At 35.7% G+C, this 19,437-nt stretch overlaps 2 protein-coding genes and 1 pseudogene across 2 annotated transcripts; all 3 read right to left on the reverse strand.

The window, feature by feature from the left end:
• Positions 1–2,156: 2,156 nt before the first annotated feature.
• Positions 2,157–4,294, reverse strand: LOC143592989 (scarecrow-like protein 23). The gene is made up of 3 exons (XM_077072751.1): positions 4,117–4,294; positions 3,327–3,959; positions 2,157–2,832 (listed from the first exon to the last, which is right to left on the reverse strand). The coding sequence occupies exons 1-3, from the start codon at positions 4,292–4,294 to the stop codon at positions 2,162–2,164; spliced, it is 1,482 nt and encodes a 493-aa protein (XP_076928866.1). The 3' UTR covers positions 2,157–2,161.
• Positions 4,295–5,068: 774 nt separating this feature from the next.
• On the reverse strand, positions 5,069–6,794 carry LOC143592992 (DELLA protein GAIP-like; annotated as a pseudogene).
• A 544-nt stretch (positions 6,795–7,338) lies between these two features.
• On the reverse strand, positions 7,339–8,344 carry LOC143592993 (large ribosomal subunit protein eL29z-like). The gene is made up of 2 exons (XM_077072752.1): positions 8,176–8,344; positions 7,339–7,498 (listed from the first exon to the last, which is right to left on the reverse strand). Exons 1-2 carry the CDS (start codon positions 8,275–8,277, stop codon positions 7,418–7,420), a joined length of 183 nt encoding a protein of 60 aa, XP_076928867.1. The 5' UTR covers positions 8,278–8,344; the 3' UTR covers positions 7,339–7,417.
• Between the last annotated feature and the right edge of the window lie 11,093 nt (positions 8,345–19,437).

Below are 19,437 nucleotides of genomic sequence, written 5' to 3' on the forward strand. Positions count from 1 at the left end.
AGTTACCATAAAAGTAAAACTAATTTAACTAGATAAAAGTACACGGCCATTGGTGAGCCTGAAAAATCGCCAAGGGTATGAGTGGGTGTGAATCAAGTAGGTTGCACCAAATAATAACATCAAGAACATAATCCGTGGATGTGTCTAGCTGATCGCCGGCGTAACAACCATACCAATTGAACTAATATTTACCAGTTAATTTACTTCAAGTGGATTCCACCCCAAACAACATTGTTTAATTATATTGTTTTTCTCTTTTATAAATCACTTTTTCAAAAACTACTTTGCAACCATTTACAAAAAATTCTCAAAAATTAATTAAGTAAACTCTTTGGTAATCAAAGAGAAGAGTTGAGTAGTAAAAGCGGTGTCCATGTACTATACTTAGTTCTTACCTGAAACTATACTACAAGCGACGGTTATCTGCCCGTTCATGGTGATTGGTTTTAAGTAAATTCATTTTTATAAATTTAAAACATTTGTAAAATCGTGTTAAAAATCACCACTAAAAATATATATTAATACACACGCATCAATGGGAAGGCATTGTACATGACATTTTTGGTCATGTTCACTGATGGCGATTATAAAGAGAGTAGCTAGAGATTCAAGGAGCCGATCCTTTTATGTTGAAGGAGAGGGAATTTTCGGTTGTTTCCGTGACCGGTTATTTTCGTTTCATGAAGGGATGCGGGATCATGACTACTGAATTTCTAGATATACAATATAAGCGAGCTGCTATCAAACTTGATATTATAGTGAGACATTTGAAATGCTTATTTTAAGGGTTTTTTTGTTCTCATTTCACTTTGAAGTTATATACTCCACCCGTTCCATTAAAAGTGTATACATTTTCTTTTTTATTTGTCCAATTACAAATGTACACTTTCAAAATTTATTAGCCAATTTTCCAAGTTTACCCTTAAACACACACAATTAAAATTAATAAACAATATTAATGGACCAAATTTCTAAGGGCATTATTGTCATTTGGTAATAAAAAAAACAATAATTTAATATATCTTAAACTTTGTGTTTTTCAAAATAAGGCACTTTCACAAAGAGCCATGTCCTAACAAATACTACATTCGTCTTGGTGAAACTACATTCGTCTTGACGAATGTAGTTTCACCAAGACGAATGTTGACGAATGTAGTTTCACCAAGACGAATGTAGTATTTGTTAGGACATGGCTCTTTGTATGGTTTGTAGTTATTTAAGTTCCACCCAATAGGAAAATTGGGCTTCATTTGTGCTTTCATTAGTTTTTTTTATAAATAAAATAAGTCGGACTCTTAATTCATTTAAAACTAAAACAAAAATTATGTACATTAAATTTATAATTTTAACCTAACAACCCACTTTATGACTCATTTAACACCTACAAATTTGATATGACTTATTCACAACCCTTTAATGTCTCTTATAACCCAAAAACACGTTTATTATCTATTTACAATCTGTTTGATGTGTATAGATAACGTGTTACACAAGTCTTGTTCAGATTCATCAATTTGCTAACCGACACGAAAAGAATGATCATTATTTTACAAAATGAATAGAAGAACTAAAGATCACTTAAATTTGTTTAATCACCAGCTAAATATGTTTTCTTAATGGATAACTAGAGGATAACATAGATACCCTCTAATTCTACTCTAAAATTTACACTATTATCTAGTGTTGGACTCGAACCCTCAAGGCTCAAGCTCATGGTCTCATGGAAAGAGATACCAACTTACACAAACTGATACCACTAGGCCAAGTCCCCATAGCATCGGTTATATTTGTAATCTTCTAGAGTACTAAATTTTAATTCGTACATTTTATAAGTATACTGATTTAACAGTACAATCAAAATTCACAGGATACGAACTCAAGACCCTCTAGCATGTTTTTTCTTGATGTTTATAGTTGAGAAGACAATATTCAACATATGCTACACATATTTCTTAGAGAAATAGGAAAGCCTAATTCTAAACTACGAAAACTACAATTGTAAACATTTTAAGCATATATTTATGTTTAATGATCGGAAGTAAGGGTTCATCTATGTTATGTTTGATGATATATATACAATTAAGTTTAACCCGTTAATGTTACTATGACCACACACCACTTCACATAATGAGTACATAAACTACAACGTTTTACAATTACATCATATAAACTTCCAAGCAGAAACCGAGAAAATCGGCACTCCATTCCAATCCACAACTAAACACCTCCCATCCACACGAAGCTTACAACAATTCGCACACTCGAAGTTGTCGATCAACAACTTCGCCTCATTCAACGACTCGCCACTCAGTTCAATCTCCACCATCCCAAACCGAGCAAAAAACGCCCTCCAAACATCGATCCCAGTGTGTCGAATCGTCCTATCGTCCCCTTCAGCCGCCACAATGTTTCGTATCGAGTAAGCATAATATACTGACTCCGCCACCTTCCTGTTCAGCTCATCACTGCCTAAACAAACCGTTAAACTGTCGAAAAGTGCACCGTAGAAGAACAATGCATCGATGAAACGGTTAACGAATGTGGCCGAGGTGTGGTTTGCTTCGACTTCAGTTATAACAGTTATACAAGGATTGATCTTTCGAATCTCTCGCATGAGATGCTCAAGACGGTTTGGTGTTATGATGAGGGATGATAACGAGACCGCTGAGTAGACCGCAATCTTTTCATTGCGGTCGAGTTCTAGGAGATTTATATTGAAATCCAGCATGTCGGGTACCATGACGATATTGAAACTAAATGGTATGTTCTTCGACCGTGCGAAATCAGCGAGATGATTGCATGTGTCTTTGATCTTGGATTCTGATCTTGTACCTAAAAGAATTCAAAAGAACTGTAAAACTGTATTCATGAATAGTATTTTCAGTGTTAAATGCCAAAAACCACATCACTTTGTATAGAAAGATTACAATGAAAAAGATAATAATAATAATAATAATAAACTAACAAACTAATGATCTGTGAGGAAGCTTGGACGAAAACGTCAGGTGATTGCCTGACTGGACTCAATACGTATACAAATTTTTATAAATCAGGGGTGGCCTTTTTAGATGAAAATAGGTTACGTATGAAATTTTAGGACAAAAACATATAAATAATTTACACCACTGGGAAAAAACAGGGATATGGCTACAATGCAAGCTTCGCCCTAGCAAGATGCTGATAAAATATATCAAATATTCTTTTATTCAAACTAAAGACAAAATACTAGCTGAAAAATTAGATTTAGAGAAAATTTACAAAATAATAATAATAATAATAATAGTAGTAGTAGTAATAACTAAGATAATAAACTCGGCTAACAGTACCTATAGCAGTTATCTTCAAGTGCCTGAGTTGCCATTCACTCCCACTCGCAATCGCTTGCATCAAAACTATGTATTGCATCCCGCTTCTTATCTCAAGATCGATTACATGAACATGTCTAGCTCTACCGAGGTTTTCGACAATCGTATGCATTGAAGTGAACTGGCAAACCTGTTCCATTGGGACTTTCTGGTGAAATGCTACAATACTCCCATCAATACCCATTAATGCCTTTTGAAGATCAAACATTTGCATCCTTTCGAGTCCATCACACGCGTCTCTACCAGTCTCGTGGTTTATTTTCTCACGAATGGCTTCGGAGAAATAGTAAACCAATCGTTGGACGGTGATTCCTTCGTTTGAGGACGTGTTATTACATGATTCGATGAGTTTAATTGCTTCAGTAAAATGTTGTTGGCCGGTTTTGTCGGCTGATGCTAGAAGAGTAAGGAGAAGGTTGATGTCTTTAGATTCTTCGTCGGATAGTCCGGATGATGAAAAGGGGAATGCATGGTTTGGATTGGAGATTTCATACGAGTCGATGAAATGCAGTCCGGCCATCCGGATCCTTTCGATAGTGGACAGTTTTCGGTCATTCCTAACTGTGTTTGAGCTTGGAATATGAATCTTTTCACCTGAAAGCATTAGAATGATGTATAACAAAACAATATTAAGATGATGATAAAACTTATTATTCTAATTTTCAAATTACTAGATAAAATAATCACTAAAAACGAACTTAACAAATAAATGATAATTCAAGTAATAATAAATAATATTGGCTAGCATTACCATTCAATTTTCTTGATCTACTTGCATAGTCTTTAACGATCCTTAGCGATGCGAAGGGTGAGAGTTTTTTAACGTCCTGATCGTCTTCCAACTGAAAATCTGCACCTTTTATCATATTTTGATAAGGCGGTGAGGCAAAATCGAAATAAAGATTATCTATGGCTCCAAAGTGAGACATGTTTATAAATTATTTATGATTCTGAAAATATGCAGTTTTTGGTTTAAAAAGATGACAAATTCATGAAGTTCAACAATGCATAGATGTGGTCGATTTGTTCAATAATATTTAGATGCTAATCAGCCTGCTCAAGAGGCAGATTCTATTTAGCCTGTTCAACATTTTGGCAGATGCTTATCTTTAACATATAAACTAGTTCAACAGAATCAAGGTAGGTAGTGATCACATACGGCAACCGAAAGAATAAACGTGATATCATATTATAATTATAATAAATATATAAACAAGTATGTATGTAACTTGGAGTCTTGGACTATAGTAGTAGTAAATATAGTTAAAGACATTAATTTGGTCAACAGTGAAAATATTTACAATATAACTTATGGTGTCCAAGTCTATCTCAAACTAGCTAGACTAGACAGGATATTGGTTTATGTAGATGACATAATAATGGAAAAGTCTTGGTTGAGTTGATTTATGAATAACTTTATTGCATAAATGATAATTGACTAAGGCAAGAGTGGTTAGACATGTCTTGATTTCAATAATAGACTAATTATAACACTTGTAGAACTAAATGAATGTGTCACACAAATGAAGTAGACATATTCTTAAGACTCCTAAATAAGTTATTAACTAGGGTGAGATGCACCATCAAGTAATCAACAATAATCTACCTCAAGTAGCAACAAAGTGCACCAATTGGACATCATAAACAAGTCGTTTTACAGTTATCACAACATGTTATAACAAAGTACATCATACAATATTCACTAGATAATAAGCATAAATTTCTAGCAGGCAAACAAACAAACAAATAGAGCCCGAAATCTTACAAAGTGATTATTAGAAATAAAATTAAAGATTCAAGCCGAATCTATTGGTCTCATGAGAATTCCCAAGCGGAAACACAAGTGATCGGCGTTCCTTTCCACCCGATGATCACCGATTCACCATTCGTATCAAACGTACAACAACTTCCACTAGAAAAACTTCCCACAACCAACTTTGCTTGATACAAAGAAGACACACTAAACCGAATCTCCTTCATCCCAAATCTCATAAAAAACTTCCTCCAAACATCAATATTCACATGCCTAATAACTCTTTCTACCCCTTCTGCTCCCACAATGCTCCTTATCGCTTCGCCTAAATACATACATTCAATAACACCGCGGTCTTCATCTTCGCGGTCCATATGATATTCCAACGAGTCAAACAGCGCCCCATAGTGAAACAATGCTTCAGTCAAACGTTAAGATTCGCCGCAACTTCACACACCACCATAACACGTGGGGTAGCATTCTTTATAACCTTCATCAACGACTCTAAACAGTCTTGTTGTGCAATCAAGCTCCATAACCCGTAGGATGAGAAAACGCCTAAAGCTTCCGTTGGATTTAACTGAAGAACATCTTTGTTAAAATCTAACAAGTTTTCAACTATAACCATATTAAATGAAAATGATAAGTTTATAGATTCAGCAAAACTTTTCAACCGGTCACCGGTTTGTTTAACTTGTGGTGCAAAACCGGTCCCAACCGCGGTTATTCTAAGATGTTTGATACGGAAACCGGGTTGGGATGCAAGTGCTTGCATTAGGATCGTGGTGTGCACGCCTTGTCGTATCGCGAGGTCAATTACGTGCACTCGTTTTGACCCCGATAGACGGTCAACCAAGGCCTGCACACCTGAAAAGTGGCCCGCTTGAAAAAACGGTAACTTTTGGTAAATTGAAACTACACACATATTAGGGTTCATTATTCTCCAAGGTATGTTATATGCGTGTTTCTTTCCCGACTCAGAGTGCGGGTTTCGTCCATCAATCTTCTTGCGTAAAGCTTTTGAAAAATAATAAACAATTCGCTGAATCGGGTTTCCCGAGCTTGAACATAACGAGTCGCACCAGTTGAGAAGCTTACGCGCTCGGTCAAACTGTTGTTGATTGACTTTCTCTGAGGAAAGTAAAAGGTTTTCAATGAGTTGAATATCTTTAACTTCTTGATCCGAAAGGTCCAAGAAATTACCCGCGTATGGGTTGGCCAATGTTGACATATCACTTGCGGGACCAGAAGAACGCGATTGTATGAACCGTTCACTGCCAAACCGAATAATCTCATCAGTTGATAGTTTACCCTCATCACCTGGTTTAAAACGAACCGCATCGTCAGTTTGTTTACATGGTTTTATAAGCTCGGAATATTGGGCTTCGATGTCTGCAAGTTCTTGTATCTTATCTGTAGATGAACAAACCGGTGTTGTAGTGTCTTGAAACAATTTATCTAACTGATTGTATCCTGTTGAAAATGAAAACCGATCGGATATGTTTCTAGAACCATCTTCTTCGTGTAACAGAGGAAGCTTTCCGGGTCTCTCGGTTTCTTGATTCTGAAAACCTACCTTTGAATTTGGTTTCTCCATGCTTTCAAGGAAATATAGGTTTGTTTATGCACCCAGTTTGAACATATAAAGATCATAATGCAACATAAAGAAGACAAAAGAACATAGAACATGAAATATTAACTGGATGAAAGACATTGTTGTAATTGTTGTGTCGATTAGTTCAATGTTTAAGATTAATTTATATGTTTGCTTAGATATGTTCCAAGGAATCAAAGGTGTCTACATTGGTTTAGTTTTGTGTTTTTTGGTTGGGTTTATGACTTTGTTCACTGCAGGCATTTTCAGCCAAAGCCAAGTTCAAAACCAAAAATCGGTTTTTGAGTTCAGTTTCCGGTTGTAATAACAGACTTTAGATTAACGTAGAATATGTAGATCGAGTTATGTTATAAAACCAATGAAACCACTATCCATTTTGTACTGAATTCGGGGTTTTGGCAAACAATTTGATTTCGGTTAAAAACCACACCAAAAACCAAAAACTTAACGCTCAGGTTTTGAAATGTTTTGATGAAAACCTGTTTGAAACCAAACATTAAAGAAGTTGAAACACAACGTGCAATCTAAGTAAACGAAACACATGAACATCACAACTACTGAATCCAGTTTCTTCAAACACCAACTTCTTCAACAGATTTTAAATTAAAATCCAAATCCAAATCCAAATACAAAACTAGAATGTCTTTGATGACAGAAAACAAAACCAAATTAAGAAGAAAACATCTATTCTTCAGCAGCAGAATCGCCAGCCTGCTTGTTGTGCTTCCTAGCATACCTCTGGTTCCTCAAGAACTTGGGATCCATCTGCATTCACAACCACAATATTATTCTCTAATTCACACCCAATTAACCTGTTGGAGAATTCCGGAAACAACAAACTTGGACTTTCAAAGAATCATTTAGCACTTTTGGACTTATTAACTACTTGGTGATTCCCCAAATATAACAATCAGAAAAAACTAAAAAAAAAAAACTTGACTTAAAATCTCGCGGCTCAAAGCTGGGGCTCGCTCAATAAAAGCTCGAATAAAACTAGCTAAAAAAACTTGATTTAAAACATCCTAGTTTAGTTAACTCATTTGTGTAGACAAGCCAATCTTGTTCCAAGCTCGGCTCGTTGGCTTGATCTTAAGTTCGTTATATAACCTCCTAATAGTTATTTAACCGGCATGGTAATTTTATATAATGTAACTACCAGAAGCGGTTATAACCTCCCTAACTACCGGTGGCTTAATTAATGTAAATTTTAATTTCTCATCTGACAATAAGTGAATACCTAATTACCCAAAATGACATGATGACACTAAAATCACCAACATAATCAATTGCAATCATTCAATACTAAAAAACAAGACTTCTGCACACAAAATTGGGTTAATCAATTGGAAAATTTAGCATCAAACTGTGTTTGATTAATTCAAACAACCTATTTAAAATACAGATTAAGTAGAAAGAGAAAATGAAAAAGGTAACTAACTAACCCCTTTGGTGGAAGTGTGTCTGTGTTTCCTTGGCTTCTTGATGCCGTTGCGGTGAGCCTTGTACGACTGGTTGTGTGCTGTATGATTCTTCGACTTGGCCATCTCAACGGCGGCTGCTTAGGTCAAGTGATTATGATTAGGGTTTCACGAGAGAGAAGAAATGGGTCTTTTATGTGCGGTGAAACCCTAGATAATAATGAATTTGACCATAAATGGGCTGGGTACTTCATAGTTTGGGGCTTTGGGCCCAATGCTTTGATTTTGTTTAGTGATGCATAAATTGGGTTTTAAGCCCAAAGCGGTTAGGTTCGGTTAACATTGGTTGTTTGATCGAAACTGTTTAGGGTTGAAACCGGTTTACAAGGGGAAAAGAGATCGGTTTCGTTTTTAAAGTGATTCGCGTTTGAAGCTGAGTTATAACCGGTTTGGTTTGGATTTAACTGATTTCAACAATTGAGGTTCTCAAACCCGATTCGCTCAAATTTGTTTGTAGAATGTTTTAGCATGGGTTTAAAAACCAGTTTGGGTTCGGAATCTAGTTTTTTATCACCTTTAGTTTCGTTTTTAAACCCTTAAATATGTGTTAAAACCCTTTTTCTGTTGTTTAGAAAAAAAATTAAAATAAATAATATACAATGTATCTAACATACATGGGAAATTATGCAAATATATTTTCATTTGTTAAAATTAGTCTTATTCATATGTGCTGAAAGTGTAGCATTTATTTACATAAACTACTTAGATGAGATAAACAAGGGAGATAAGATGTAGCATTGCAAATATAATGTTGTTGCATTTGTCCTTTATAGGATTTGTTTATATGCTCTTTTCCTAATTCTTCAAGGGGAAATAAAATACAAATAAATAAAAGTTGTAATCATTTATTAATTTTAGCAAGTTATATTAATTTTACCGAAAATATCAAATCCAACAATTTATTGTTTTAGTTGAGTTGGATGTGACTTAATGGTAGAGTACTCACTTTACTAGTGAGAGGTATGGGTTTCAAACCTCACTATCACCAACTTATATGAGAGATATGAGGGATGAACCTGGCTTGCCAGGGTTCGAGTCCTGATATCACCCGGTTTTACCGGTTCCTCGATGTCGTGCCATTAGGCGTGTGTGGGGGTCGGGTTTTATCCGGTGAATCCCTCAATAGGGTGGACCGCTAGGGGCTTCGTCCGTCCGAAATAGTGGCCGGCTCGGGCTACCTTTGGCTAATGGGGGCCGCGTACGAAATACCCGGCGTTACTTAGTTGATCGTTAAAAAAAAGAGTTGCATTTTGTTGATAAGATAATAGGCATCTCAATTCCCAAATGTTGTGGCCCGCAAACTATAATGTGGGCCCGGCCCTAAGAGCTTTGTAGCGTAAAGAAACTTCTTTTTTCAGGTGGGTCCGTTTAGTTACTGATCCAATTAAACTTTTGGCATTTGTGGCCCCCTTTCATACCGGCCTAGACGCCTAGTTAGCCACATTTCCGTTCACACTATCAACAAGAGAGAACTTTTAAGATGTGCCTATTCAAACCGGTTTCTGATTCGATCCTATAACTGAAAGTGAAACTCATTTGAGTGATACCGGTCCCGTCAGATTTGACTCGTAGGTTTAAAATCCGTTAGAGAATATCATAATATATCAGTTAAATTAGTTCAAACCGAACGATCTGGTTTCTGTCCAGTTTCAAATTTATCCGGTACTTTACCCTTATGAACCGATTTCTAATCTAAATTGGTTTGAGATGATCCGGTATAGCCCAACATCCTGTTTTGTGCACCTTTACTTTTAATTGTGCAAAAAATAAGTTTATAATACACTAAAAAAAAGCTCGATAAAATTATGTTTGTAAATGAGCCAAACCGAGCTCGAGCCGAAGTAATCTTGCTTATTGCTCGATCATTAGCTTCTTTTAAATTAAACCCAAATTTATTTATAAGTCATAACTAAATATCATTTCAATATTAATCTTTCTAGACCTAAGCTTTACATCAATGTACGCTTGTTTAGCTCATTTCATACCTATACTAAATTTTACATGTATGTAAAAAGTATTGTCTGTTATCAAATTTATTTTTGCTTACCATGTGCACAACAATGCATTAGGCTCCCCCGTTTGCATAGGGTCCGGAGAGAGGCTAAATCATTTCACGATCTGTACACAGTCTTACCCTAAACTTTTTGTGCAATAGATTATTTCCACAGCTTAAACATGTAGCCTCTGTGTCACAAAACAACAACCTTAACATTTACCTCAAGGCCCCCATGTTTTTTATTAATAATTTGAAATAACATTTTAGTATTGATGTTTCGAAGCCAAGTTTTGCTTATCTAAGCTTGTTTGGTGACCCTATCGAATCAATTTATTAATCATACATGGAAACGTACTATTTTTTTAATTAAAATTTGAAAATTAAAATGAGCCAACTTGAGATTTTTACAAGCCGAGAATCAGTTCAAATTTTAGTTTGTTAAGAATAAACAAGTCGATCTTCTTTGTTTAACTTCAAGCTCGAGCTAGAACCAAAGTTGGTTTCTCGATTCAATCGTAAAGTTGCCCTAAACTTGACCCACACACAACCCCACCAAACAACAAAAAGAAAAATTAAAAGGAACAAGATTTATACTTCTCGTGTATCACACTTAACTAGTTATATTATGTGTGAATCACATAGATATAGTCATATGATGTGTTTGAAAAATAATATATGGCTCATGGCAAACATCGTCGGCAATGCATACCTTCTTTACAAGTAATTTGGAAGGAAAAGTGGTTCTGGAAAAGACTTAAAAGCCCTTCGATTGACAATAAAAGCAACGAAATGTCATGTATCATCATCATCATCATCATCATCAATTTTGTTTATTATCTTATTAACGTGATCATTTTTTGTCACATCACGACTTACGGCCTAAACGTGTGACCAACAGTTTGTAAATGTATTAGAGTTTAACGGAAGTCTTTTAAAAGTATTAATATTTTGAAATATTAATTTACTTATAAAGCTTTATTTATAAAAAAATATTAATATTTCTTTTGAAACATTTTATTAATAAATCTTTATTTTGTAATAATATTTAATTTATTTGAAAAGCTTTTCGGATAATAAATATTCGAGCGTTTTATTTATAAACCTCGTTTGATTTTACAAATCATATTGTTTATAATCTTTTAAATAATTAAAACAATGAGTCATCTCTACATTGCGAACATCCACTTTATGAATGGCTCCAATTCTTGATACTTTAATCACCTGAAATGTTAGAAAATACGTCAATGATGTGCTGGTGAATACGCTGACGCTAAAATATTTTCTTTTACTTTATTACCCCTCGAGACTACGCCTGCATCGGCCCATCGTTGCTTAGGAATAATAAAGTTAAAACAACACATTTATAAATTCAAGTCTTTACTCTAGGTCACCTCAGCAAACACCGCAGCGTTCGACTTAGTTAAGTACCCGTAAATATACACAATGATCTTACTTCCCGCGGGAAAGCGTCCTACGATCAGGGTGGTGCGATGTGCCCATCGCGTAGTACCACCTATGTAAGGATCCAGACATACGTATACCACAGCCTGAGGGCTAGGTTTATACTTTCATTTATAATGGTTTTAGGAATAGGTAGTTCCTTGTAAACAATTTTCACATAACATGTTTGACTCGTTTGAAAACAAGTTTATAAAAGTTTGGGGACGTATTCACCTTTTCGCTTTGGGATCGGCTTCAACACTGTCCGAGGGTCTTTCCCTTGCTATCTCGCACCTATAGTACGAGTATAGCATTCTCTTTTGGATCAGCTTCAATACACTGTCCGATGGTCTTTCCCTCTTCTTTGTTATCTCGCACCTATAGTACGAGTATAACTTTTTGTTAGTCGGATATACAATCCGGCTTAAGAACCCTAATCTCTTTTGTAAAATCTTTACCTCGATTTAAAATTTCTTTATGAACCTTTAGTTCAAAACATCTTTTCTTTATTTTAAACCTTTAGTTTAAAATATTATTTCTTTATTTTCCTTTTTTAAGTTAAAATTCTTTCTTTTAACTTATTTACTTTTCTTTCACAAGATAAACCTCTAGTTTAACTTGTTGTCTTTTTCTACGTTTCTTCTTTATTAAGAAACGTATCTTTTTATTTTCTTATTATTTAAGAATAATAACTTAAATAATATTATCAACTATAACTCTTTTCTATTTCCATCTTTTCCTTTTCTTTTATAGTATAGTATGTTTGAACATATAGTTCAACTCATATATCTTTTATTCTCATATTCGGACCTTTAGTCCATCATGTTTTCGTTGCTAAAATCTACGTTTTCCAATCAACGTATACCATTTAGTTTGATTTTAATAATTATAAACAATAAACAATATATAATATTCTTATATTTATTTATTAATAAAGATTCTTTTATTATTTCTTTATTCTTTCTCTTCATATTACTATTTAAAATTTATAATAATATTTATATCTTTCTCTTTATAATTTTTTTCCTTTATTTTCTTTTGTATATTTTCGAGGTATAGACTATACCCTTGACCATGATCTAATTCTTTATTATTTTATTAATATTTTATTCGGGCATTATGTATACCTTGTTCGGCTTATTATTTTCTAAACTCACGGGCAACACTTCGACGCTTGCACGTATATCGAGAATCTTGATCAACACCTCCTTGGCACGCAAATTGAGGCACGCCGGTCTTCAAATCTCGCCGGCACGCATTTCGGAGCGGGTCGTCTCGGGTCGACACGTATTTCGAGGCGGAACATCGGGTCATCTCGGGTCGGCACGACTTCGAGACGGGACGTCTGGTCGTCTCGGGTCGGCACGTACTTCGAGGCGGAACGTCGGGTCGTCTCGGGACGGAATGTTGATATGTCGGGGTTTCGTTGGTTTATTGGTAGGGATTACGAGGTGGTCGGTACACGTTTATCGAGGTATTTTTAGAGAGATGTTAGAGAGAGAAAGTGTGTGTGACAAATGATGTTGGTCACCCCCTATTTATAGGCTGATCTGGGACCCATCGCGATACGCGGTGGTCCCTTGAACATGCTATCGCGTATCGCGATGCATGCATGGCGAGTCACCGTTAGAATCGCCACGTGGCGGACACGATGCCACGTGGTGACACGTGGCAAGACACGTGTCACCATGTCATGCCTTTATGCCACGTGGTGACACGTGGCAGGAACATGGTGCCACCATGTGACACGTGGCGGGACACGTGTCATGTTGTCAGACCTCGTCATCGCGTATCACGATGACGTTGGGTTTTTGGTTCGTCGCGTATCGCCGTCTTCCCAATTCTTGGGTTTTAAAAACATACCCATCGCGATACGCGATGGGCTTGTCTTCTATGACGTCGCGTATCGCGACCAGACAGAAAACCAGAATTTTATATTTTAAGCCCTTGTACTATTGGAACTTGGTATTTTTAACCCGATATTTTTGTGATGTTACAATTTTATTAATACAAAGTTAGTTTAGTAATCCTAAATTCTAAGATTGTACAAAGGCTTACGTAGAGGCGAAACTAGAAGAAATATTTAAGGTATCCCTAAAAAAAATGGCCCTACGAGTATCATAATATTTGCTCAAGGAGGAGTATCTTAATACATAAAACAAAGAAGAAAATAAAATTCACACTAATTTTGCACTTCGTAAAGAAAGTTGAGAAGTATCCGGCCTCCTGTGTAGATCCACATATGGGTTTATGTCATGTAAGTTTGATGAATTTTGTTTTAGCTAGCGAAAAGTGTAAATGATCACTTAAAGATAATTTTTAATGTACCAGCAAAATGAGCTGGATATTTATTTGTCTAAAACACGTCACCTTTATTCGCACTCAATTAAAATCATATAAACCAAATACGATCCGAGTGACCCATTTTTATGATAGTGTCAAAATGGCTGACAGACAGTGATAAATTTGTAAACATGTTAATTAGGTTGTTAGGTTTTAAAAAAATGATTAAGCATGTCACAGATGGTTAATAATTGAAATATTTAATCAAACATGTTAGTGAGTTGAACTGTTTGATTGAATGAGTTAAACAGATCAACTATATATTAGAAAGGTCAATCCAAGACCGGCCATAAGGTGTGGCAGGGTGGTCGACGGCCATAGGCCCGACATCTCATTAGGCCCGAATTCTTATTTTTGATTTTTAAATTAAATGTTTTTTTATTAAACAACATGTATATTTAGTGTTTAAACTCAATTACATAATCACTAGTTTGGTTTAGTGACAAAGAGGTACTACTCTTAACAAAAAGGCTATGGGTCATGGTCTCATTTGAGACATCTTCAATTTTATTTTTATACAAAAGTTTTTTAACACAGCCCAAATTATAACCAATGAAATTCATAAAAAAGTTAAACTGTTTAAACCCAACAAAATGCTCTATCTACTTAAGGCCCAAATTTTTTTTTTCCTTCGACCCATTTTTTTTTTGTGTTCTCAGAGCCAGCCCTGAGTCAACCCCGACATGAACAATTTATTATATAGATTATATATAACATCACAAAGCCTTCATATTTCGTTTCCCATCGTGTCAAAATTTTCAAACCTTAATTTAATGAAATAAGTTATATATATACGTTCACACTTAATGTAAAATGTGACATAAATTAAAGATTGGTTCAATGACACATGACCTGCATTTAATTATGTGTGTATCGTATAACTTTTCTCTTTGCCGTTGGTTGTAAAGTTTGATGAAGTAATATTGATTGGTGTAAGCAGTCAAATAATTCATGTGCTATAAGCCTATAACCAACCTTTTCTTCACCGGATAATAGGTAAAGTATGACTAAAAGATTGACTTCTTGTTCTAACAAGGTTGGATCAGTGAAACGACTAAAAGATTGATTAAAGGTGGATATTGTTGGGAAAATGTTAGCAAAAAATAAGGTTGCTAATTTTTGGACACTGATAATTATATTTATATTTGCGTATTATAAATAATTATTTACAGGTTTGTTATCCTTTATGTGAGAGCATCACAACGAGTCAAACCATGTCCAAAACCAAGCTAAGATGAATGAGATATCGAAGCTCAAAGATGAGTGGTTGGAAAATCAAAATAAGAATAAAAAGCATTAAAAACGTTTAATGCAATTTACTATTCAACGGGAGTTATGGATTGAATTCAAAATCAAAATAGAGAGCATTAAAGACGTTTAATGCAATTTAATTTTAGTTTTGAGTCTTTGATCCTAGCTTCACTATAAATACCAAGGTAAGACTTGGGTTTGAGACACACCAATTTGCAACTTGAAGAGCTTGCAAATTCTCCAACATTTCTTCATCTTCTCCAACACAACCAAGAAGGTACGAATCGATTCAATTCGGGTGCATAGTCAACTCCGGCAGTACATACTGCTCCGGTCGTTGTACCTTGGGAAACAAAACGAGAGACTCGGAATTTGTTTTAAGGGCTCCGTGTTCAACACGATCCTCGGTCACCAACTTCTACTTCTACCCGATTCTTTGTACTTTGATTTATTTCAGTTGTAATTGTACTGTAATTTAATGCTTTCTAGATAGGTGTTTTTTGTTCATTCCTTGTATTGTAATCGTATTAAAAGTGTTTTTGTTTATTTTATACCGAACGGTTCCTACAATCTTAAAACAATTTTTTTAAAAACACCGTTCGGTTAAAAAAATACATTTTTTTTCCGGTTTTATTCAAAGGAGTACTTTGGTAACCTGAAATCCGGTTACAATTAACTTTACTCTTTTCAAGGAAAACTCATCGTTGGTCCCTTCAAAGTTGGACTTAGAACACCTTCGTTTGAGTAATTCAAGAATTGTAATAAAAGTTTTGAGTAACTTTTAATTAAAGTGGGAGCGTCCGCTATATATTTTCTGAATTATTAGCGGGGCGAAGTTTATTTTTCTTAGGAAAAATGGCAACACCGTCAAGCGAAACCGTTACCAGTACCCTCTTGAACACCGTGGTGGGAGCGTCCACCATGGCTAATCATGCTGAAAAACCCGAGAAGTTCTCGGGTCTGCACTTTAAACGGTGGCAACAAAAGATGTTTTTCTATTTGACCACCTTGAACCTAGCACAGTTCTTGAAAGAATCCGCTCCCCCGGCTACGAACGCCGAAGGGGAGACCGACGTTCAAGCATTGAGCGCGGTAGATGCGTGGAAGCATTCAGAATTCTTATGTCGTAACAACGTGTTAAACGGCCTTATGGATTCGTGTATAACGTGTACGCTTCAACAAAGACCGCCAAAGAATTATGGGAGTCTTTAGAGAAGAAGTACAAAACGGAGGATGCGGGAACAAAGAAATTTGTTGTCGCAAGTTTCTTGGATTACAAAATGGTTGACTCCAAGACTGTGATAAACCAAGTCCAAGAGTTGCAAGTTATACTTCACGATATCCATTGATGTGCGTGCGCGCGGCTTGTATATGATAGATTGGATATTTAGCTTTTGCACAAGATCGTGTTTTAAATTTATAAAAGTGATTTCTACAAAGACTACACACACGCAAAATAGGCAAGTGTACCTATCGTATATGTAGAATAGTATTGGTAAGAATCAAGTATCGATCCGTGGACACAAATATTTCTAATAATAAATCGTTGTTTTACTTCAATCGGAGGTTTTAATCATTTTGGGGTTAATTTTTTTGAACTTTTTACAAAATGTAAATACTTATATATAATATATAGGTGACCAAGATAAGAAATTCTAAACGAGTTGTCCAATTATGCGAATGTTACCATCTAAGATCAAGAATCCACTCCATTTTAGCATTGATAATTAATATGTAGACATGTGATAAACTTACCGTAGCAATATATTATAGATAGCTCCTTAAACCTTAAGTGAGCATCTTTGGCACTAAGGAGATGATATGCGCATTTAAAGTCCACCCTTTCCTAATGTCATACAATCTCAATGATGTCAATTTAAGTTGGCAAGTAGCTTCGTAAAGTAGAAAGATTAGGATTGACTTCAATTTCTCGAATGCCAATTCTAACAACTTCGGGTGGTTGTAGTTCATCACACAACCTCCCCTTGGTTGATTTAAGTAGGTTATAATTACACATTCCGTTAATATATGGTTTCTTTAACTAATTTGATATCCTAAGCAAAGCCATTTTCGGATTACCAAGGTTTAGAAAAATACACCATAACTTATATCTCATCATTTCTAAGTACAATATAAGGATCCATGTTTCGATAATGTATCAAAGTATTTCTATCTTTCAAGAACATGAATCGATCATGAACGATTGCCAATAAGATTGACAACCACCAACTTTGAATTAGTGATTTAAGATGGTGAAACATTTCTCATCAAAAGATAATTGTAATATAACCATGTACTTTACTAGACTACATCACATGTCTTGATTAATTATCAAGTAAAACAAAGCTTCTTCATAGATTTTAGATGGTAAAAGGAGTTTAGCTCATAATAAGCATGATGATAAACATTAAGATAATTGATAATAACAAATACATGATTAAACTTGGAACAATCTAACCAAATGTAGATGAATCTTTCTTCTTAATGATGTTGATGATGGTTGATGATGATGATTAGTGGTGATGACCTTCAAACCTTCAAACTCTTCACTAGATCTTCAAAGTGAGTGTTAGTGTGTGTTTTTATAAGTGAAAACCGGAGAGAATTCTTTTCAAGGCACACCAAATGAATGCAACATGAGCCACTATTTATAGGCAATCTGGATGGTGAGGCACGCCCCGTGCTTGGTGAGCACGCCCCCGTGCCTTTTTATGACATGTGCCAGATTTGTTTTGTCTTTTGTGTGAGGTGGCAACTACCTCGTGGTTAGTAGACACGGCCCCGTGGTTTTTAGTGACATGTGCTCAATTCTTCTTTGTCTTTTCTGCATTCCCGTCCACGGCCCCGTGCATGATGAGCACGGCCCCGTGCTTTTGTTTTCAGATTTTGTCTTTTCTTGTGTCAGAAGTATGGGGGCGTGTTTCTTGAGGCATGGGGGTGTGTTTCTTTGTTTTCTTATGTTTTTCTTCGTCTTTTTGCTTGTTTCTTCGTTTGGGGTTTGGTTTCACCTGAAATTATGTTTTATTATGATAAGTAGCCTTTTATGCTATGTTATTAGATAGAAATTGCAGTTTTTAGAGATTATTTGATGCCAAAAAGATGTGTATTTCTATGTACATCATCCATGCCGAGGGAATGACACTTAGTGAGACATTTCAAGTGGCAGCGGTGATTGAGAAATTACCCCCAAGTTGGATTGAGTTTAAGAATTATCTTAAACACAAACGAAAGGAGATGTTCATGGAGGATCTTATTGTTCGTCTTCGTATTGAGGAGGACAATAAGGTGGCTCAAAAAGTTACCATGGTGGATGCTTCCGCCAAGGCAAACTTAGTTGAGCATGGACAATCCTCCAAAGGGGGTAAGGGTAATGGCGGTAAAGGGAAAGCAAAAATGGACCTTGGCGTAAAGAAAGGGGCTGTGAAAAAGAAGTCTCCACCTTTCCAAGGGACATGTTACAACTGCAATGGCGTGGGGAACCGTGCCAACCAATGCAAGGAACCAAAGCGCTCACGCGCGCATATGGTAGACGAGGATGGCACTCCTCTCGTGGCGATGATAACCGAGGAAGCAGCTTTCATCGAGGAAGTTAACATTGTGGGGGGCGCTCCCAAAGGGTGGTATGTTGACAACGGCGCAACCCGCCATGTTTGCGGCGACAAACAATTCTTTAAGAATTTTAAAGATGCGGTGGGTGACCAAAAGATTTATATGGGGAATAATGCGACTGCGGATATAATGGGGGAAGGCGATGTGGTCTTGAAGTGGACTTCTGGGAAGGAGCTCACACTGTCCAACACCCTCTATGTTCCCGAGATTCGTAAGAATCTTGTCTCAGGATGGATACTCAACAAGTTTGGATTTCGTTTGGTGATTGAATCGGACAAAGTTATTTTGTCTAAGAAAGGAATGTATGTTGGCAAGGTTATGCTGACAATGCTATGTTTAAATTGAATGTAGCTGTTGTTAAGAATTCAATGAATAAAACTACTACTTCTATTTACATGCTTGAGTTTTCAAATTCTTGTGTTTGGCATGGTAGACTAGGACATGTAAATTTTAATTCAATTTGTCGCTTAATCAATTTAAATAGAATTCCAAAGTTTAAAATCGATTCAAAATCCAAATGCGAAACATGTGTTGAATCCAAAATAACGAAAAAGCCTTTCAAATCGGTTGAACGAATAACTGAACCC

This window comes from Bidens hawaiensis, unplaced genomic scaffold, assembly GCF_021521415.1.
Source record: "Bidens hawaiensis isolate Kalapana, Puna unplaced genomic scaffold, B.hawaiensis_p1.1 tig00041613_1, whole genome shotgun sequence".
Classification (NCBI taxonomy): domain Eukaryota; kingdom Viridiplantae; phylum Streptophyta; class Magnoliopsida; order Asterales; family Asteraceae; genus Bidens; species Bidens hawaiensis.